This window comes from Oryctolagus cuniculus, chromosome 7 (assembly GCF_964237555.1).
Source record: "Oryctolagus cuniculus chromosome 7, mOryCun1.1, whole genome shotgun sequence".
Classification (NCBI taxonomy): Eukaryota; Metazoa; Chordata; class Mammalia; order Lagomorpha; family Leporidae; genus Oryctolagus; species Oryctolagus cuniculus.
The window spans coordinates 145,131,668-145,152,475 of NC_091438.1; the positions used below are offsets into that span (position 1 = coordinate 145,131,668).

The following is a 20,808-nucleotide window of genomic DNA, read 5'->3' on the forward strand; positions in this document are numbered from 1 at the left end:
GCCCTTTCCCCAGGGTTATGGGAGCTCACCCTGCTGGTGCTGAGAGAAGGGGTCGGGGGGGGCTGTTGAGGGGTACAGGTGCTGTGCACGACGGGAGGAGGCTGCCACATCCCCTTCCTCTGTGCTTGCTTCACAGGCCCTGGGGTGGCCAGAGCTGCCCTGACCTGGCGCAAGGCTGGGGCAGCACCAGCGATGTCAGCCTCAAGGTAGGAGAGGACGCAAAGGGGAAGTGGGGGTGGCGGAAGCTCGGGAGGGCTGGGCAGGCTCTGAGAGCCAGGGCTTGCAAGTCAGACGAGTGAGTGGCCCTGCACTCTGCCCTCTGCCGCTGATTCGCTGTGTGCTGCTGGGCACATCACTCCCCACCTCTCAACTGCAGGGTCCTCACTTGCAAAACGGGCGCCATGATGCTTCTCTCCGTGTCGCTGTCTCCCTCTCTCTTTCTGGGTCATTGGGAAAAATAGAGTAATGGATGTGGAACATACAGTATGGGACCTGGACACTCAGGAAACCTGAGCTCCCTGATGCTGGGGCCCTGGGAGAAACAGGACTCCTTCTCCCCATCTCTTTCTAACATATTTATTTATTTGAAAGGTTCATTTATTTATTTGAAAGGCAGAGTTTAAGAGAGAGAGAGAGAGGAAGAGACAGGAAAGAGAGAGATCTTCCACTTGCTGCTGATTCACTCCCCATATGGCCGCAATGACCACAGCTAGGCCAAGCTGAAGCCAGGAGTCTGGAACTCTGTCAGGGCCTCCCGTGTGGGTAGCAGGGGCCTAAGCTCTTTGGGCCATCATCTGCTGCTTGATTTATTTGAGGGGTAGAGTGACAGAGAAAGAAAAATAGAGAGATCTTCCATCCACTGGTTCACTCCCCAAATGCCTACAATGGCTGGGGTTGGGTTAGGCTGAAGCCAGGAGCCTGGAACTCTATCCAGGTCTCCCACATGGGTGGCAGGGACCCAAGCACTTGGGCCATCTTCCATGGTTTCCAGGTGCATTAGCAGGGAGCTGGATCAGAAGTGGAGCAGCTGAGATTCAAGCCGGCACTCATAGGATGCAGGCAACAGCTTAATCTGCTGTGCCAAACACCAATGCTTGCCCCCTGACACCTACACACTAATCCCTCCTTTGGTTTGACTTTCACCCACCCGTGTGTCTCCTTCTCCTCACTTCCTGGCATGCCCCCCAGGGGTGATGCCGGGCTAAGGCTTAACTTTCTGCATCCACAGTGGGGACCTGAGCTGTGAGTTTGACCGCAGAGAGGTGTTTCCCGATTGGAGAAGGCAGACACAGCCCCGCCAGGCTGGCTCAGGTGGCCCAGTGTCTAAGGTTTACTGGACATTTCGGTATGTGCAGGGCGCTCTGCATGAGTTATCTTGTCCAATCTGCACAGCACTCCCAGGTACTGTTATTATCACACAGGGAGAATGAGATGCCAGCGGTCTTGTGGCGAGCAAGGGACAGAGCTGAGAATCAGCTCAGCCCAGCACAAGCCCGCATCAACAGTCCACTCTGCTGTGTCTCAAGGTGTCCGCCCCTGGGGAACCAGACGCTGCCTCGAGTTCATAGATGAGTAAATTGAAGAATTCGGCAGCCAGGGCCCCTGCTCGGAGGAATTTTGACCCTGGATTTGTCTCCTGTGGTGCTGAGGATAGAAGGCTTACCCTGAATGTTGGCGGTTTGGGGGCAGTGGGATGCTGAGCTTCCTCCCCACATCCCACAGCCAGGAGGGACCCCAGCGGAAGACAGCGGACAGAGGTCAGATGCTGCTCCCATTCGGAAGACCCCTCTTGCCTGGCTCCCTCCTGTCCCGGGTACATCTCTGTCCAGGGTTCCTCCTCCTAGGCGTGCTGTGGAAAGCAGGCTGGAAGACCCAAGGGAGGTGGCTGTATTGTCCCTCTCATAGCCTGGAACGGGTAGAGGCTGTGGGAACTTGAGGAAGGCATGCGCACACAGCCCTGAATCCCCAAGGCCCTGATATCAAAGGGCCAGAGACGGGACTGGTGTTGTGGCACAGTGGGTTAAGCCGCCATTGCGACACCGGCATCCTGTATCAGCGTACAGTTCAAGTCCCGGCTGCTCTGCTTCTGATCCAGCTCCCTGCTAATGCACCTGGGAAGGCAGCAGTAGAAGAAGTGCTTGTGTCCCTGCCACCTATGTGGGGGACCCGGATGCAGTTCTAGGCTCCCGGCTTTGTCCTGACCCAGCCCTAGCTATTGTGGCCATTTAAGGAGTAAACCAGTAGATGGACGATCGATTCTCTCTCTCTCTCTCTGTCACTCTGCCTTTCAAATAATAAATAAAATAAACCTTAAAAAAAAAAAAAAAAAAAAAAACAAGAGAGGCCCGAGGGTCCTGTGGAAATGGCAGTGGCCTGCTGGGAAGCCAAGACCACTGCTCTTTGCAAGGCGTAGCCTGGCGGCCGGTGCGTCTTCGCCTGGGAGGCAGGCTCAGGCCTGAAGTCGGGAGCCCTCTCTGCCTTGCTGTGTGACCTTAGGTCACTGTCGTCTCCAGGCCTCGCTTCCCTCATGCATAGAAATGGAAGGACCTCCTAGAGCCCTGGCCCTTTGTCCAGCTCTGGTGGCCCTGACAACCTCTCCCTAGGGCAGCTCTGCTTGGTAGCAGAGCCCTGCTCAGCTGCCCCTGTGCCCAGGAGGGAGCCATGGATGCCCAGGGGACCTGGAGGGCAGGGGGCAGTGCTGTCCCCATGTCCCTCCTCCCCTTGATGGCACCTCTGTTTTCCCCTAGGCTCAAGCCCAGAGCCACTCAGAGTGGGACCTTCAGGCAGGGAGCCCTGGTGATTTCTGGCTTTGGAAGCAGCGACACATCTCAGAGCGGGTGACTGAGCCCCTGGGGCGCCTCGCACGGCCAGCTGTTGGCAGCGCCTCTGACCTGGCCAGCTGGACCTCCCTGGAGCCGGAGGGTCTGGTGTTGGCAGTGGCATCGGCAGAGCCCCCCGATGCCAGGGACCCCTCTCACCCGGGACCTGCTCCTGGACATTCGGAACAAGGATCCCCAGGCTGCACCTGCCTGCACCCCCCGCACACAGCTGCAGAGGCCCCTCTGGTGGAGCCGGCCGGCAACCTGCAAGGCGCACCCCTGCTGCCCCGCCCAGCATCCTTCCCCAGGTCAGTGGGGGCAAAGGGCGATCCCAGCACCACGGGACCAACCCTGCCAGAGCCGGCCCAGACCCTGTGCGCCGGTGCCTCGGCCAGGAGGACCCGCTACCACATCACTGTCACCCTGCAGGGGCGTGGGCAGGCTCCTGGGGCGGAGGGCGAGGAACCGGCCCGACCAGCTCCCCGCCCCTGCGGCCCTGAGGAATCCAGGGGCTGGCAGGAGCCTCCCCAGGGGCCCCGCCCCATCACGGGGTGCCCGAGAGACCCGCCCTGGCAGCCGGGGCTGAGAGCCGGCCCGCATCAGGGGAACACGGCCCAGTGGCAGGAGCTCCAGGCCGGCCGAACACCTGGGTCCCCACGCGGACGGTAAGTAGAGGCCGGTGCCCGTGGGGGTGATGACGGGAGGGGAGACTGGCCTGGCTGTCCTCTCTTGAGTCTTGGGTCGCTCTGCTCTGTCCTTGGCCTTCTCTGACCTGAGACCCATTCACTGGGCACCCTGAGCAGGAGCTGACCCTGCCACCCCCCACCTGCTCCAACTCTGCCTTCCTGTCTGTCCTTTACCCCCACAGCCTCGCTCCTGGAACCCAAGGCTGCCCACCTGCCTGAGGACAGGCCTATTCTGCTGTGGCTAGGTTGGGCAGGAGGACGGTCACCTTCTCCTTAGCCTCCCTCACCACTCCCTGGTTCTATTCAGGAGGCCACAGACCCAGCCTGCGAACAGGCACCCAGCCAAGGTGCTGGGTATCCTGAAGCAAGTTGCTTAACCTCTCTGGGCTTGGAGCTGTTGAGTGGATTTGGGGACTGGAGATGAGGAAGGAGGAGGTGTTTACAGGCACATGCTTTGAACTCCAGAGAGCTGGCTGCCAACAGAGCAGGGTGCCTATTAATTATGCCGTGGTGGCAGGGGTAATTACCCACCTGGCTCTGTGCTGGCAGCCCGGGAGCAGGCATTGGATTCCCAAGCTGTGGCTTTTCTTTGTGTTGGCACTGACTCTGAATCTGCCTGGTGGCCCAGAGGTGGAGGGTGGGCTCCCCAAAACAGGAAGGGGCCTGGACCTCAGGCAAGGCTGTGAAGAACTAAGGATGACAGGGGGTGGCTACCATCACAGCTTGTTTCCAAGCATGCTTTTTTTTTTTTTAAATTAATTAATTAATTTATTTATTTGAAAGACAGATTTACACAGGGGGAGAGAAAGAGATCTTTCATCCCACTGGTTCACTCCCCAAATGGCTGCAATGGCCAGGGTAAGGCTAGGCCAAAGCCAGGAGCCTGGAAGTCCACCCGGGTCTCCCAGGTGGATGGCAGGAGCCCAAGCATTTGAGCCACCTTCAGCTGCCTTCCCAGGTGCATTAGCGGGGAACGGGATTGGAAGCCGAGCAGCTGGGACTCAGATCGGTGCCCACGTGGGATGGCTTCACCAGCTATGCCACAAGCACCATTGTATTTAATCTTCACCTCTCCGTGGAGTCAGGACTAATCTCACCCCCTCCCACCTAGTTACAGCAGGGAAGCTAAGACTCAGAAAGGCTTTGGGCTTTGCCCAAAGTTACCCAGAGAGGGAGGGGGTGGAATCTGAACCCAGGTTCTGTTAACTCCAGGGCCTGGGCTCTGATTGACTGACTTCTGCATCCTGCTTGCTCTGGAGACTTGGGGTTTTCTGTGACCCTGGGGAGGTGCACGTGGCCTCAGAGGCAGAGCTAGGGCTGCCATCCTCAGGGCAGGAGCTTGTGCCTGGGGGGCCCCAGCACTGGGAGGGGGGGAAGGAGGAAGGAGAAGGAGGAGGCAGGCCCCGAGGGGAGATGAAGGGCAGAGTCAGCTGGTGGGGGGGACCCTGGCCTGGCCTCCACCTGCCCCTCCTGGCTATTTTGGGCCCAGGTGGATAATGACAGCCTCAGGCTGAGGCTAGGGCTCACTTAGAGCAGGGAGGAAGGCGACCCAGGGGCATCATCCTGCCCCATGCCCTTTAGGGGAGGGTTCTCTAGGCCAGGATTGGCCAATGTGGGGAGGCGGATGGCGTGCCTGTGGAGATGTGTGATACATGTGTGGCCAGCGTGGGTGCCCACGTTCAAGTGTGGATGAGTGCCAAGGGGAGGAGAGCCCATGGCTGTGAGCGGACAGTGTGTATGTTGTGAGAACAGGTGCACGGCGCATGTGTCTATGTGTGTACATGTGACTTGTCTGCCTGTGAGTCTGTGTCCGAGCGTGTGACCGTGGGTCGGTGTGGGTCCGTGCCTGTGTGACGCAGCATGTGTTTGCTGCCTGTGGACTGGTTTGGCCTAGTTTGGGGGTGACTCACAGGTAAGCGGGGAGAATCCAGGACTTGTTGAGTTAGACAAGACTCTTTCCCACACTCCCCCACCCCCTCCTCAGCCTCTCCCTTCTCAGCCCCACACCTTGTTTGGAGGTCACAGGTCATGGTGCCAGCACACCTACTTCTGGTGGGAGGCGCTGGAGAAGAGAGGCTCTGAGAGTGGGTGCTTCTGCTGGCCCGGGGGCAGCTGGGCCCGGGGGGTCTGTCTCCAGAGCAAAGACAGGGCGCAGCTCAGTAGGCAGACTCCAGTGCTGTTCAAATATTCTAGCAGCTGGGACTGTCCAGGAGTGGGGCAGGTGAACCGTCAGGTGGTGACTTCCCTGTCCCTAGAGGAATGCAAGCCAAAGCCGGTGACCACATGCTTGTGGAATGGGTGACCGTAGGGGTGTTGTCCAGGGGTTGGGCTGGGTGGAGAAAGGCATTGATTTTTAAGATTGTTGGGCCGGTGTTCACAATATCTGGTCTGGTCACCAATGGCAGCTCCTGTTGCTTTGCCACAGCCTGGGGGCCGAATGTGATGTCTGTGCCTTTGACCCCTGGACACAAAGTCCCACCTTCACGGGAAAGTGGCCTCTGAATGAGCCTAGTGCCGGGCGGGCCCAGCACACCTGACACAGGCAGCACTGAATGAATGGGTGAGCTAGAAGCAGGTGTCACTGCACACCCTCAGCACCACTGGGTGGTCTCAGTGAATGGCAGGGAGTGGTTATTGTTCAGAGCAAGGAGGTGCAGCTTAGGGGGGTCCCATGAGAAGAAAGGGACTCTGCATTGATGACGGGCAGACGCTTGGGGCATCACGGGAGGGCTGTCTGCTCTCCAGAGGCTCTGGCCTGGGGAAAGAATTGGGGGTCCCTGGAGGCCCCCACCTCCCCCAGATGTGAGGGCTTTCCGGGGCTCCTCGGACGCTGTCCCCACGCTCTCACGGCCACCAGTGGTTCTGGACTCGGGGCAGGCTTCCCTGGGCCTCAGCCCCTTTCATCTCTGCCCCTCATAAAACCTGAGTCATGGCTGGGGCCTCAGGGAGGGTCAAAGTTCTGGGTTCCACCAGCTTCTCACAGGACAGAGAGGGAGCTGGGGGAGGGGAGCGGGGCAGTTTCTGGCCAGGTGGGGGTTCTGGGGCTCTTGATGGAAGAAGACGGGTCGGCCCTGGGTCTGGGGAGAAACGGGCTGATGTCTCCGGAGTCCTCAGGCTCTAAGAGGCCAGGCGGTGGGGACGGGCAGCTCACAACAGCCCTGTCACCTTTGGAGATGCTGACAGGGGGGTGGACAGTCCCTCCGGCACTGGTGGGGCCCCTGAAAGCGTAACCCCCAGCCAGAGTCTCCATCTAGCAGGCAAGCACATTTGGAGTTTGCCGTAGCGGGGAAGCACTTCGAGTTCACGTCTCGGGTCACCTCTCTGACTCTTAAAAAAATCTCATCTGCAAAGTGGGAATGTTTGTTGGTAACTTCTTAATCATGTATTCTTCGTGAGGTCTGCAATTCGAGGGACTCTTCTGAGGAGTCCTCCCTAGTCACTCAGGACAAGGAATGCAAAGCATTTCACAAGGTCTGGGGCAGAGCGAGCCCCTCAGCAAACGGCTGTTGGTGTCATGGTTACTATGGGAACGGGATCCAACCGAGGTCTAGGGCAGGTGCTGTTAGCCCTGATGGAGCAGAGGAGAGATCGACGGAGGGTCAGAGAATTAAGAGGCAGGCCCCACCCCACAAGCCTCTGCGGCAGAGGGGTAGGGAGCAGCCGGATGTGCCCCAGCCTCAGGCTGTGGGTGGGGGGGACCCCAAAGATGTGGATCCGCACCCCAGCGTGGCGGCCAAGTACCTGCCTCATGCCCTCTGTGAGCCTCACGAATGTTACTGTGGCAGTGGAACTGAGCGAGAAGGCATCGTGGACGCCCACCGTGCCGGGGCCTGAGGGGCAGGCTCACTGAGGAGCCCTCTGCCCTGACCGCCGTGCTGGGCTGTGTGCGTGCGCCCGCTGGCCCGTGGTCGGCCTCTCGCAGGTGACAGGGAAGCTAGGAGCCAGCATCTTAGCTTGGAAAGCGAGTCCCCAGAGAGCTGCCTGGAGACCCAGTAGCACGTGCTCCTAGTGCTTCCGTTTTGTGGCTGGGGACCCTGATGCTTGAAGGGAAGAAGTGGCCTCCCAAGGTCATCCAGCCGGTGAGTGACAGCCCCCAGGGGAGCCAAGCTCTGCAGGAAGCCAAAGCCCCTCCTTTCTTAGCTCCCCTTCCAAGAGGCCTGTGGGCAACAGGGTCTGAACAATGTGCCCAGTTCTCAGCTCCTGGGGCAGAGGCGCAGACCCATCCCAGGCCAGCGGGCCCGCAGCACCTCCCACCCTGCCCTCTTCCTTCTCCCTCCTTCCAGCTGCAGGCCTCGGCTTCACCCTTTGAAGGAGCCTGACACAGGGGATTACCTGGAGTGGGAGGATGCAGCTCTGATGAAGCCAATCAAAGCTGAAACACACCCACTTTACAGATGAGGAAACAAAGGCTACCCAGCATCACAGTGGCAAGAGTAGTTATTCTTTTTTTTTTTTTTTTTCTTGATGTGGCCGGTGCTGTGGCATAGTAGACTAAGCCTCCACCTGCAGTGCTGGCATCCCATATGGGCACAAGTTCGTGTCCCAGCTGCTCCTCTCCTATCCAGCTCTCTGCTTATGGCCTGGGAAAACAGCAGAAGATGGCCCAAGTGCTTGGGCCGCTGCACCCGCATGGGAGACCTGAAGGAAGTTCCTGGCTCCTCACTTCGGATTGGCCTAACCCTGACCGTTGAGGCTACTTGCGGAGTGAACCAGTGAATGGAAGACCTTTCTCTCTGTCTGTAACTCTACCTCCCTCTCTGTCTATGACTCTGCCTCTCAAATAAATAAATGAAATCTTTATAAAACAGATTTATTTATTTGAAAGGCAGAGATACAGAGAGAGAGAGAGGGAGGGAGGGAGCAAGAGCGAGATCTTCCATCCACTGGTTCACTCCCCAAATGGCTTCAACAGCTAGGGCTGGGCCCATCCGAAGCCAGAAGCCAGGAACTTCCTCCAGGTCTCCCACACGAATGCAGGGGCCCAAGCACTTGGGCCATCTTCTGCTGCTTTCCCAGGAACATTAGCAGGGAGCTGGATCGGAATTGGAGCAGCCGGGATATGAACTGGTGCCCATATGAGATGCCGGCACTGCAGGTGGACACTTAACCTTCTAGGCCACAGCACCGGCCCCAGGAGTACTTATTGTGCATTTCAGGGAACCCCCAAACCACCCCCTGACCTCTCTCTTCTTGTTGGCACCATCTGCAGGGAGCTGGACGGCAGTGGGGCAAGGACGCCTCAGGACAGGGGGCCGGGGCCCAACATGGAGGAGGCAGGGGGGTCCCCGGCCCGGGCCGAGACCCAAGTGGTCAATGCCACGCTGACGTGGTGGCAGCGGCCCCCTGCCCCGGAAGAGGTCAGACACCGTTTCCACAAGGTGTCCCTGGTGTCAGGGGCCGGGAAGGAAGCCTCCCCGGAGGAGATATTTGAGTGCAGCCTCCGTCGAGAGGAAGTGAATGGCTTTGCTACGCGGGAAGAAGAGAGCGTGACCGAGCAAGGCCCTCGGGAGGCAGCCGGCCCCAGGAACTTCCAAAGCCACGGGCCCATCTTTTCCAGGCAGTATGTACCACCCCCCAAGGAGAAAAGGCCGGTGGGGCGGCCCAAGGAGGCTGTGGACCAGAGCGATGGCCGCCTCCCGGCTCCCAGAACTGAGCCACCGGGCATGGGGGCCACAGCCAGGACTGAGTTCTTGGTGCCCCTCCCTGGGCCCCGGGAGCCAAGTCCCCACCCAGCTGTGGGGCTCCGGAACCTGCGGGTGACACGCACAGTACGGACCACCACCATGGTGGGAGGGCACGTGGACCGCCGGGTGAGCAGCTCTGTGACCGTGGGGCCGGTGCTGTCCAGCGAGGCTCTGCCAAGAGGCCGCAACGTGGCCCGTGCGATCCGGGCGGTGGTGGTGAGCCCTGCGGCAGACGGCGGCCCCAGCCGCAGCCAGGCCCTGGAGCTGCTCAGTAGCCTGGTGCCTGCGGAGCGCAGTCCACCTGCCAGTCGCCTCCCCAGACCCACAGCCATCGTGCCAAGGAGTCCGGGCCTGGGTGGCATAGGGAGGGCAGCCCTGGGACAGCTGCCTGAGACCAGGGCAGCCGAGCCACAGGACAACTCTGCCCTGGCCCCTGCAGGCAGCCCAGCGGCTGCTCCCGCATCTCAGAGCCAGGATGTGCCTGCAGCCCTCCCAGGGCAAGAGCAGGCCAGAGCCCAGGATTCCGAGGCCTGTGAGCTCCACAGGGGGCAGGAAGCCTCCAGCCCCACTCAGCTCCCTGTGCAGACTTCTGGTCACGCCCCAGTCCCCTCCTCTTCCAGGCTCCAGATGCAAAGCCCCTCCTTGGGCCTGGTCCACCCTCCAGAGCAGCCTGTGGTGCCCACTCCCCCTGGGGCCCAGCCCCCTCCCCACGCTCTGCCCCCTGCCAAAAAGGAAGGGTTCAGCGATGCCCTCATGGCCACCGTCCCGCCCACAGTGAAGAGCGAGGTTGTCATTGTTCCTGGACCACCTCTTGCCCCATCCTCGGCAGGAAGTAAGGCTGGGCCCAGCCCAGGACATCTTTCTCCTCCATCGTCCCCGCGGGGTGAGTTTGGTCAGGACGCCACACAGGTCCCTATCTCCTCCCTCGCTCGAAAGGAGCAGGCAGCTCGGGGCCCTGGGGCTCCTCTTGGCCCACCGCCCAACCAGGAAGAGGTAGTGGAGGATGCTCCTGGCACCCCACCCCCCAAGCCAAGCAAGGTTGTCGGGGACCCAGAAGGCAGCTCCAGCCCACAAACGGAGGGGGTGCAGGGTGTTGCAGACAGCCTCGCCCCCTCCCTCACCAAAGAAGGGACCACCGTAGAGGGCTCAGCTGCCCCGGCCCCCCCTCCCCCGCAACAAGATAAGCCTTGCCTGGGCTCTGAAGGGAGCCCCCTCGTGTCTCCCACCCAAAAAGAGGTTGCTCAGGACTCTGGTGCTTCTGCTGTCCCATTTCCCACCCAGACAGAGGTTGTCCAGGACCCTGCCGGTCCCCTTGCCCCCTCCTCCTCAGCGGACCAGGTAGCCCCCGGCCCAGGAAGTACCCCCAGTCCAATGCCAGCGGTAGCAGAGGCTAGCGTGGAGTCCCAGCTTGTCCCCGACTCCACCGAGGGCAAGACGCTCCGAGAGCCATCAAGGGAGGAGGATGAGTTGGCCTTGGCCGCAGACCTGGAGATTTTCCTGGACACCCTGCGGAGCATGGAGCCCCCCGAGATCCTCCGCACTCACCGGCTGCCACGAGCCCCCCGCGCCTCCTACCTGGCCATGTATGCCACACTCCCTGCCATCGAGGAGGACCAGCCTGGGCCCTGGGTGCTGGGTCCCAGCCCCCAGGAGGTGCCTGGCCTGGAAGAGAAGGAGCAGGAGAAGGAGGTGGGAAAGGAGGAGGTAGAGGAGGAGGAGGAACCAGAGAACCCCTACCTGAGTGACGACGAGAAGCTCCAGCGCAGGCAGGAGAAAGCCAAGCCCAGCCCCTCCTGGGACCCGCGCCCTGCCAGGCCCAGCCAGGGCTCTTGCTCGCCTCTGGAGATGATGAAGAAGCACGTAGCAGGTGCCAAGGGCCCCCAGCCGGAGCTGGGGCCGGACGCTCAGGCCGGCAGCAGGCGCACTTCCCGGCTCGGAGGCAGCCTTATCTTTGGCAGTCTAGTGCCTGCCACCAAGGAGACCCCGAAGCTGGAACCACTGGGCACAAAGCTATCCGCTCTGCCACCCCATGGGGCACCAGGCGTCAGAAAGGTGCCGGGGCAGTTGCCTCTGCTGTGCAGTGAGAGCCCCTCGGCAGGGAAGACCACACGTGCCCGGCAGCCGGAGGGGTGGGTGAGTGAGGCCTCGTGTGGGTGAGGGAGGCGCCGTGGGCTCCAGCTCGGGAGGTGTGAGGGGGTCACAGGCTCTGGAGGCCGGAGGGTTGCTCAGAGGTCTGGATCAGTTGGCCTCTGCAAGGCTGTGTGGGCTTTGGTCTCCCCATCCGCATCACCAGAGGTGTGTAGTGTGGGTGCCAAGGGGCATGGTGGCCCTGATGCCCGGAAGCTGGGTAGGGGCTGCTAGGCACCCAGCTTCCTATCAGAGGAGGCCAACAGGGAGGGGGTGGGATCCCTGGAATGGCAGGTTGTGGGGGGCAGTGAGGAGGCGACCCCATAAAGCTTCTTATGATTCCCTCATTCCAGAGCCCAGCACTGAAGAGCCAGGGCAAGCTGAACACCCGGCCTGGGAAGGTAGAGGCAGGGGGCAAGTGGGCCGGGCGGCAGGGGGCGGGGCCTGGGGGTGGGGTCTGAGGACCCCGGCTGTGCCTTCTCAGGTCATCCTCTTCTCTGAGCCCGGCTGCCAGGGCAACCGCAGGGAGGTCTGGGAAGACGTCGCGGATGCTTCGGGCTGGGCCCCCGTGGCTTCCATAAGGGTAGTGCGAGGCTGGTGAGTGCGGTGTGACGGGGGCGGGGAGGTGTGCTGGCTGTGCCGAGGGGAGTGAGGAACAGCCAGGCCAGCCTGGCAGAAACCCCGCCAGCTACCCAGAGACCCTGGCTACAACCTCCTTCCCACCTGTGACCCTGGGGTTTCTGTGCCCACAGCTGGGTGCTGTACGAAGAGCCAGAGTTCCGGGGCCGGAAGCTGGTCCTGCCTGAAGGTGATGTGGAGCTCAGGGCCCCGGAGCCAGCCTGGAGCACCCATGGCATTGGCTCCCTAAGGAGGGTTGTCCGGGTGAGTGGGCTGGAGCAGGGCCCTGGGGTGCCCCAGCCACGTTGGGTCCCGACCCCGAGAAGGAACATGCCCTCGAGTTGGCATTGCAGGGAGAGATTGTGAGGGGCAGGGCCGGGGTGTGGGGGTACTTTTTATGAACTTGACCTTGGAGCCTACTGGGGAAGGAAGGGACTCTGGGGAGTGTGCCTTCTGTGGCAGGAGGCAGGGCCAGGCAGAGGTCACGCTCCCACTTAGAAAAGCAGCCTGGAGAAGCAGGCGCTGCGGCTGGAGCAGGACCGGGCGCGGCAGCGGAGACTGCGTGGGAGTGGGTGTGGGCGTGGGGTCGCCCAGCCCACAGGCAGGCCCCAGGTGTCACGAGTGGCTGTCCGCTCATTTGTTCCCAGATGCTTGGGAATGCCTAGTGCATGCCAGGCACTGTGCCAGGTGCTGGGTGGGCGGGGCCCTGCTCTCTGCCCTGCAGGATGTACAGTCAGCTCAGGTAGGGGCTGGTTCGAAGCAGAAAGCCATATAACCAGATCGGGGGTTTACAAGCATCTGCTGGCTGCCAGGAGGGCACAGCACTGGGAGGCAAGGGAGGTCGGTGACGGCCAGCCTAGGGGCACCTCTGAGGGAGGGGCATCTGGTGTGCAAAGTCAACGTTGCCATTTCCTATTTGTCAAGCAGAAAACCAGCGATAAATTCACAAGCTACTGAAATCCAGGGCAACAAACCATCTCGGTCTCTAGGGGGATCCAGAAGGAGGGGCCTATGAGACATTTAAGGGTTTTTGCTTATTTTGGAGTTTTTTCCTTTGGTTTATCTATTTGAGAAGCAAAGAGAGAAAGATGGACAGTCCAAGCTCCCATCTGCTGGTTCGCGCCCCAAATACCTACAACAGCCGAGGCTGGTTGAAGCCAGGAGCCAGAACTCGATCCAGCTCTCCCATGTGGGTGGCAGGAGCCATCACCGCTGCCTCCCAGGGTCTGAGTGGCAGGAAGCTGGGGTCAGGAGCCAGAGCCGGGATGTGGGTGTTCACCACTAGGTCCAATGCCTGCTCTCGTGTTTTCAGTTTTTAATGAAAAGGCGGAAAACTGAGCCCAGAACTGCTCTGCACAGTCTTCCTGGCGAGAGCTGAGCCGTAGCCAGGGCAGTGGCCCAGGAGGAGGGAACAGACGTTTTCAGAAACTCAGAAATACTTGTGGACAGTTTATTGTGAACTTCTCACCGTGAATTTATCTTTGTGTGGGAGGTAATGACAGATGAGAGAAAAACAAAGGCTTTGAAGCCTGATGGTCCTGAATTCATTGACTCAGCGCTGATTGGGCACCTACTGTGTGACAGGCACGTGGGAGATGCTGGATTACAACAGGGGACTAAGCCTCCCCACTCTGCTCTGAGCTCTGCCACTCACCAGCATGTGACCTTGGGCATGTTGTCACTGAGCCTCATTTTCCTCGTCTGTGAGTGGAACAGTAATACCCGTCTGGAGGCCAACATGAGAGGCGCAGGACACAACCTGGGCAGGGTGCCTTGCACTCCGTAAAGCTTCCTAAACACCAGATGAATGAGTGCAGATGGCCCCAGTGAGGCCCCAGAACCCCTAGAGTGCAGAGCGGACCTGCTGATTGCACAGAAGCAGGAACTGTGCCTCAAGGAAGGGTCAAAAGTGGATCTCAGGAAGTAGCTATTGCCTTGCCCAAACCTCCACCAGGCTGCCAAGAGGCAAGGGACCAGCATGGCGCTTTGCAGGTTCTCTTGGGAACTACGGTCTCAGGTCTGCATGGTCCAGCAAGGGACCAGCAAGGACTGTGGTCTCAGGCTCGTCAGGCTGAGCGTGCAGAGAATACTCAGTCCCCCTCCTGGTTTCTGGGGAGACAGCCACAGAGGTTTTCCCAGAAGCCTCCCGGTGCCCTGGCTGGACAGACTTGGGGAGCAGGGGTAGGGCTGGTTTAGACTTCATTTCTGCCCCCTGCTTCCCCAGGATTACCGCACCCCAGAGATCAGCCTCTTCCCCGAGGAGGGCTTCAAGGGGGAAAGCATGAAGTTGGTGGAGGCCTTGAAGGACCCCCAGGACCTGGAGAAGCCCCTGCAGGTGGCATCTGCCATTGTCTCTGCCGGACTGTGAGTCTGGACCACCCCGGGACCCCTTCATTTCACATTCGCTGTGCTGGGCGCTGGGGACACAGAGGTGCCGGGACGCACTCCCCACCTTCAAGCGTGCTCAGTGTACCTGTGGGGTCAGGCAGGTAAACAGACAACAGCAAGCCAGGGTTCCAGGAAGGGGGAACAGGCAGAGGAGCCAAAGCTGACTTCCTGGAGGTGGAGGCCTCTCTGCTGGGAGGAGTGGGCCAGGAATCTAAGCTCCAGGGTGGCAGGCGAGTCTCTGCCTGCGATCGCATCCCTGAAGCTCAAGGCAGGGCCTGACGCATGCTGGATGCTCCTTAATATCTGTTTATTTAATGACGGGGAAAAGGGGAGGGAACAGCATGTGAGGGGAGGGAGCTCAACTTTAAAAGGTTAGTCGAGCTGGTGTATGCAGGAAATGGGAAGGTGGGAGACCCAGGTGGAAGGGGCCGGATCACAGGTCTCCGTGTGGCTTAACTGGGTTTTATGTGTGTATGTGACTAAGTTAAGGCAGAACAACGGAGACAGAGAGAGATCTGCCATCCACTGGTTCGCTCCCCAAATGCCTGATATAGCCAGCTCCAGGCTGAAACCAGGAGCCAGAAACTCCATCCAGGTCTCCCATGTGGGTAGCAGGGACCCAAGTACTTGAGCCATCACCTGCTGCCTCCCAGGGTGTGCATTAACATGAAGTTGCAACAGAAGTAGAGGTGGGACTCGAACTTAAGCACTCTGATAGGGAATACAAGTGTCCCAAGTGGCAGTGCGACCTGCTGCACCACGGTGCCTGTCCCCTGGGATTTTTTTTTTTTAAGCAGATATGTGTTAGAAAGATCCTCCAGCTGTGTGTGAAATCAGAAAGGGCAGACAAGAGGAAGGAGATGGATGGGATGGCTACTGTAAGAGATATTTACTGTAAGAAACTCCTCCAGGGTCCTCCCCACCCACGATGGGGACCTCCCCCCAAAACCTCATCCTCCCCTGTCAACCTAACTTCTCACCCTCTAAGCAGTGTCTGTTGGGGTCCAGGATGCAGTGGCCTCTCTGCCTCCCTCCAGGTGGCTGCTGTACCCCAAACCATTCTTTGAAGATACCCCCTACATCCTGGAGCCTGGCGAGTACCCCACCGTGGAGGCCTGGGGTGCATCGGACCCCAGTGTGGGCTCCCTGAAGCCCGTGAGATTGGTAAACAGCCGGGCACAGCCACAGGCCCTACCTCTGGTCCCAAGCAGCAGGCGTGTTCCTGTAGTCTGTGGGAAGGAGAGGAGGGGAATGACTGGGAGTGGGGATTGGAGGAGAGGGAGGGGTGGAGGTGAGGGAAAGAGGACACGGGCTTAGCCATTTTTAGGAGTCTCAGGATCAAGAAGATCCCAGGTCCCCAGCCCCATCTGTCTTCCCCCGCTTTGGGCTGGTGTCTCACCTCTGTCTCCCCAACAGGGCTGCCCAAGCGTGGAGAAGCCAGGAGAACCAAGGGTAAGAATCTGGGCTTCAGGGTCAATGAGTGCGAGGTTGGGGGTAGGGTGGGGGTGGGGCTATCCTGGCCTGGACTGCAAGACCAGAGGAGGGGGAGTTCAGAAACTGGGTCTGGGATTGGCACTTGCTGTGCGTGGAGCAGGTCAGAGGCCAGGGACGGGAGCTGGATAAGGGGACGGGGCTCCTTGTGGTTCCTTGTGCTCTGGGCCGATACCGAGCAGACCCGCCCCTGGGCTGGCTGTGCGTGCCCACCAACACGATGCCCACTTCCCGCAGGCTGTGGTGTACGAGGCTCCGGGTTTTCAGGGCCGGAGCTGGGAAGTGAGCAGAGATATCTACGACCTCCAGCAGCCAGAGGACAGCCAGAGCCCCCAGCTGGCCTCTGTGGGGTCCCTGCGCATTCTTGGAGGCTGGTGAGGACTCAGGACACCTCCTGCTACCTTGTCACCCCCACTGGACCTTACCCGGAGGGGTGGGAAGTCCCCTGGGCTGCTCGGGGTGGGGGCAGCTGTCTGACCCTTCTGTGGGCTTCCTGCCCCTGAGTCTTGTCCATCCACCTCCTTCTTCCTCCAGCTGGGTGGGCTATGAGAAAGAGGGCTTCCGGGGACACCAGTACCTGCTGGAGGAGGGGGAATACGCAGACTGGTCACACTGGGGAGGCTATGACGAGCTGCTGACCTCGCTGCGGGTGATCCGAACAGTAAGCAAGGGCAACTGGGCCATCCCTCTGCCTCTGGCCATGGCCACACCTCCCTTAGTATAATTCCTGGAGGGGATAATTTGTAGCCCTTCCCAGAGCTACAGTTTGTTCTCGCAGGAAGTGTTCCCTGAGGTCTGGCCTGCCCCCCCACCCTCCCCCAGGCTACACCAGCCCCCTCACTCCCAGTTCCCCGCGTGGGTTGCATCCCCGTGCTGCGGGTGCTCGGGGAGACACCTGACTTTTCCTGGGGCCCAGGACTTCGGGGACCCGGCCGTGGTGCTGTTTGAGGCCATGGACTTCGAGGGGCACGGCGTGGAGGTGAGCGCGGCGTGGCCGGACGTGGAGCTAGTGCAACACGGCCCCCGCACCCAGGCCATCCACGTGCTCAGTGGCGTGTGAGTGACCCGGGCTCCCGGAGCGGGGAGGGTCTGCCCGGGCCGGAGGCGGCTCCAGGAGCGCCGCCCCCGCCCCCGCTGACCCGCTACCCTCTGTGCAGGTGGGTGGCCTATGAGGCGGTGGGCTTTTCTGGGGAGCAGTACGTGCTGGAGAAGGGCGTGTACCGCAACTGCGACGACTGGGGCGCGGGCAACAGCGCCCTCGCCTCGCTGCAGCCGGTGCTGCAGGTGTGTGCCGACCGCTGGGGCGGGGCTTGAGGTCCGGGGGGTCCCTAGAGGGGGCGGGGCTTGGAGTCCGGGGGCGGGGCCTCCCGGGAGGGCGGCGGGAGTAGCGCTGCAGCTGGACAGCAGCTGGCCCAGCCCAGACGTCTCTAAACTTTGCTCCCTCCCTCCAGGTCGGAGAGCACGACCTGCACTTTGTCTCCAAGGTAAGGAGGCGGCTGCGCGGGGAGCCGGCGGGGGCGCCCGCGCTGGCCCTCGGTTCGGAGCCTCTCATCTCTCCCACCTGGTCCCCAGCTTCACTCGTCTCTCTCCCGCCCTGTGCCTCCAGATCCAGCTCTTCTCCGGCCCCGGCTTCCTGGGCGACCACATCTCCTTCGAGGAGGACCAGGCCTGTCTGCCTGCCTCCTTCCAGCCGCAGTCCTGCCGTGTCCTCGGCGGCAGGTGAGGACGTGGCCGGGGGTAGAGGGCGCGGCGTGTGCACAGGTGCGAGGTCAGGTACGCGCCTGCCCTGGACTTGACAGCCTGGGGCCCGGGATGCAGGAGGAGGTCTTTATTTGAGATGATTTCCTTCCTTCAGCTTCCTTGAAATGAGCTGCTCTTAAAAAAAAAAAAATTATTTATTTATTTATTTGAAACAATTACACACAGAGAGGAGAGGCAGAGAGAGAGAGAGAGAGAGATTTTCCATCTGCTGGTTCACTTGCCAATTGGCTGCAACAGCCAGAGCTGAGCCAATCCGAAGCCCGGAGCCAGGAGCTTCCTCCGGGTCTCCCACGCAGGTGCGGGGGCCCAAGGACTTGGGCCATCTTCCACTGCTCTTCCAGGCCATAGCAGAAAGCTGGATTGGAAGTGGAGCAGCCTGGTCTCAGACCGGCGCCCATATGGGATGCTGGCATTGCAGACTGCAGCTTTAACCACTATGCCGCAGCGCTGGCCCCTAGCTTATCTGTCTTGAGTCACTCAATTTTAAAGCAAACAAAATAAAATACCGTTCTAATGGGGAATGTAAGCTGTAGGTGGAATAAGATGAAGGTATTTCAAAAAGTTTGTGGAAAAATATAGCTTAAAAATTAAGTTTATTTTGGTGGAAAAGCTTTTAAAACCATGAGCAGTTTTTTTTTTTTTTTTTTTAAGATTTGTTTATTTGAAAGTCAGAGTTGCACACAGAGAGATGGAGAGGCAGAGAGAGAGAGATATTTTGGATCTGCTGGTTCACTCCCCAACTGGACGCAACAGCCAGAGCTGCGCTGATCCGAAGCCAGGAGCCAGGAGCATCTTCTGGGTCTCCCACATGGGTGCAGGGGCCCAAGGATTTGGTGCATCTTCTACTGCTATCCCAGGCCATAGCAGAGAGCTGGATTGGAAGTAGAGCAGCTGGGTCTCGAACCGGTGTCCATATGAGATGCCGACACTGCGGGCAGCAGCTTTACCTGCTATGCCACAGCACTGCCCCCACCCGCCCTAATTTTGATTGATCTATCCCTCTGCTTTTTTATTTTTTAAGGGAATTCATTTAAATCTCTAACAACCTTTCATGGGGGCACACTTCAATATTGTAAAACAGCACTTTTCCCCACATAGCCACAAATCATTGTCATAGATAATAAAAAATAGTGAGTTTGCTAATACCACCCATACCATGTTCTCAAACATGCCGCTGTTTAATTAGTTTTTCTTGGGACTTAACTAAGATCCATCCATTCCATGTGGTAGATCCGGCTCTGCTCTGTAGAAGTCTTCCCTCCTTTTAGTTTCATGCCCTTTGCTTGTTTGAAGAACTAGAATAATCTTCCCTGTGAGTTTCCCACCTGTTATATTTAGCTGATTACTTTCCATGGCATCTTTGAATTTATTTCACTGTCCCCTGTATTTCTTATAAACTGTAGTGACGGGTAGAGGCTTGAACAGGTCCAGAGTGTTCTGCTACAGTTTTCTGGCAAGAAGACCATGTGGGTGGTGCTGTTTACTTCCCATAGCACCACAGGAGCCAGCACAGGTCCGCTTGGCCTCCTTTCCCTCCCTTCAGATCCCTACCTTGCAAAGTTCCCATTTCTCCTTCACCTAATGATCTTTGCATCCACTGACGATAACTGCCTAGGCCCATGACATTTCTTTAGAGGTTATGGAAGCCGGCACCGCGGCTCACTAGGCTAATCCTCCACCTTGTGGCGCCGGCACACCGGGTTCTAGTCCCGGTCGGGGCGCCGGATTCTGTCCCGGTTGCCCCTCTTCCAGGCCAGCTCTCTGCTGTGGCCAGGGAGTGCAGTGGAGGATGGCCCAAGTGCTTGGGCCCTGCACCCCATGGGAGACCAGGATAAATACCTGGCTCCTGCCATCGGATCAGCGCGGTGCACCGGCCACAGCGCGCCGGCCGCGGCGGCCATTGGAGGGTGAACCAGCGGCAAAAAGGAAGACCTTTCTCTTCCTCTCAGTATCCACTCTGCCTGTCAAAAAATAAAAATAAAAAATAAAAAATAGAGGTTATGGGGTGATTTTCCAATTTTTTAAAAAGATTTATTTTATTTATTTGAAAGACAGAGTTACAGAGAGAAGCAGAGACAGAGAGAGAGGTCTTCCATCTGCTGGTTCACTCCCCAGATGGCCGCAACGGCTGGAGCTGTGCCGTTCCGAAGCCAGGAGCCAGGGGCTTCTTACAGGTCTCCCACATGGGTGCAGGAGCCCAAGGACTTGGGCCATCTGCCACTGCTCTCCCAGGCCATAGCAGAGAGCTGAATCAGAAGAGGAGCAGCCAGAACTAGAACCGGTGCCAATATGGGATGCTGGCGCTTCAGGCCAGGGTGTTAACCCGCCGTGCCACAGCGCCGGCCCCTGATTTTCCAATTTTTAAAGTAAGTTTTAAGTTTTTATTTAGTTTATTATTTGAGAGGCAGAGAGGCATACAGAAAGTTGCCATCCGTTGGTTCACTCCCCAGATGCCCACAACAACTGGGGCTGAGGCAGGCTGAAGCTGAGAGTGGGGAGCGGGGAGCTGGGACCCGAGTGGGAGGAACTCGCCTACCTGAGCCCTCGCCTGCTGCCTCCCAGGGTCTGCATCAGCAGGAAGCCGGCATTAGGAGTGGAGCTGGGACTTGAGCCCAGGCACTCCCGTTAGAGACAGCAGCGTCCCAGCTGGCATCCTAACTGCTGGACCCAGTGCCCAGCCCTGGTTTTCTAATGCTTTTTATTCCTTCTTCATGTATTAGCCAGACTGTAAGGGAAAACTTTACCTTTCAACTCTTTGTCTACTTGAAGGTACTCACATAGAAACGGCAGTTCACCCCTTTCCCGAAGATTAGTGGTCAAGCCTTTCTCTCTACCAATTTCTAGAATGCTTTGTGAATTGATGCCCCAGCAATCTCCAAGGCTGCCCCATGAAGGTTGTTTCACCCGTCACTGTGAACCCAGCTGTTCTCCTGGACTGGATGTGCTCGGGTCCATTGCCTGACTATTCTTTTTTTTTTTTTTTTTTTACAGGCAGAGTGGACAGTGAGAGAGAGAGAGACAGAGAGAAAGGTCTTCCTTTTGCCGTTGGTTCACCCTCCAATGGCCGCCGCAGCCAGCGCGCTGTGGCCGGCACACCGCGCTGATCTGAAGGCAGGAGCCAGGTGCTTCTCCTGGTCTCCCATGGGGTGCAGGGCCCAAGTACTTGGGCTATCCTCCACTGCACTCCCTGGCCACAGCAGAGGGCTGGCCTGGAAGAGGGGCAACTGGGACAGA

General features: G+C 59.1%; 1 protein-coding gene across 3 annotated transcripts in view; it reads left to right on the forward strand.

Moving 5' to 3' along the window:
• Positions 1-20,808, forward strand: part of CRYBG2 (crystallin beta-gamma domain containing 2) — a 29,030-nt gene that overhangs the window by 2,002 nt on the left and 6,220 nt on the right. For 2 of the 3 annotated variants that reach the window (XM_017346568.3, XM_017346564.3), the window contains exons 2-16: positions 137-206; positions 2,748-3,484; positions 8,715-11,322; positions 11,670-11,717; positions 11,801-11,913; positions 12,069-12,198; positions 14,159-14,298; positions 15,360-15,486; positions 15,739-15,774; positions 16,051-16,187; positions 16,348-16,474; positions 16,730-16,869; positions 16,971-17,097; positions 17,265-17,297; positions 17,420-17,532. In XM_017346568.3, the coding sequence (XP_017202057.3) occupies positions 137-206; positions 2,748-3,484; positions 8,715-11,322; positions 11,670-11,717; positions 11,801-11,913; positions 12,069-12,198; positions 14,159-14,298; positions 15,360-15,486; positions 15,739-15,774; positions 16,051-16,187; positions 16,348-16,474; positions 16,730-16,869; positions 16,971-17,097; positions 17,265-17,297; positions 17,420-17,532 (4,686 nt within the window). Of the gene's footprint in view, positions 1-136; positions 207-2,747; positions 3,485-8,714; positions 11,323-11,669; positions 11,718-11,800; positions 11,914-12,068; positions 12,199-14,158; positions 14,299-15,359; positions 15,487-15,738; positions 15,775-16,050; positions 16,188-16,347; positions 16,475-16,729; positions 16,870-16,970; positions 17,098-17,264; positions 17,298-17,419; positions 17,533-18,225; positions 19,220-20,808 lie in introns of those variants that run through there. The other variant, XM_051856831.2, reaches the window with a different exon arrangement.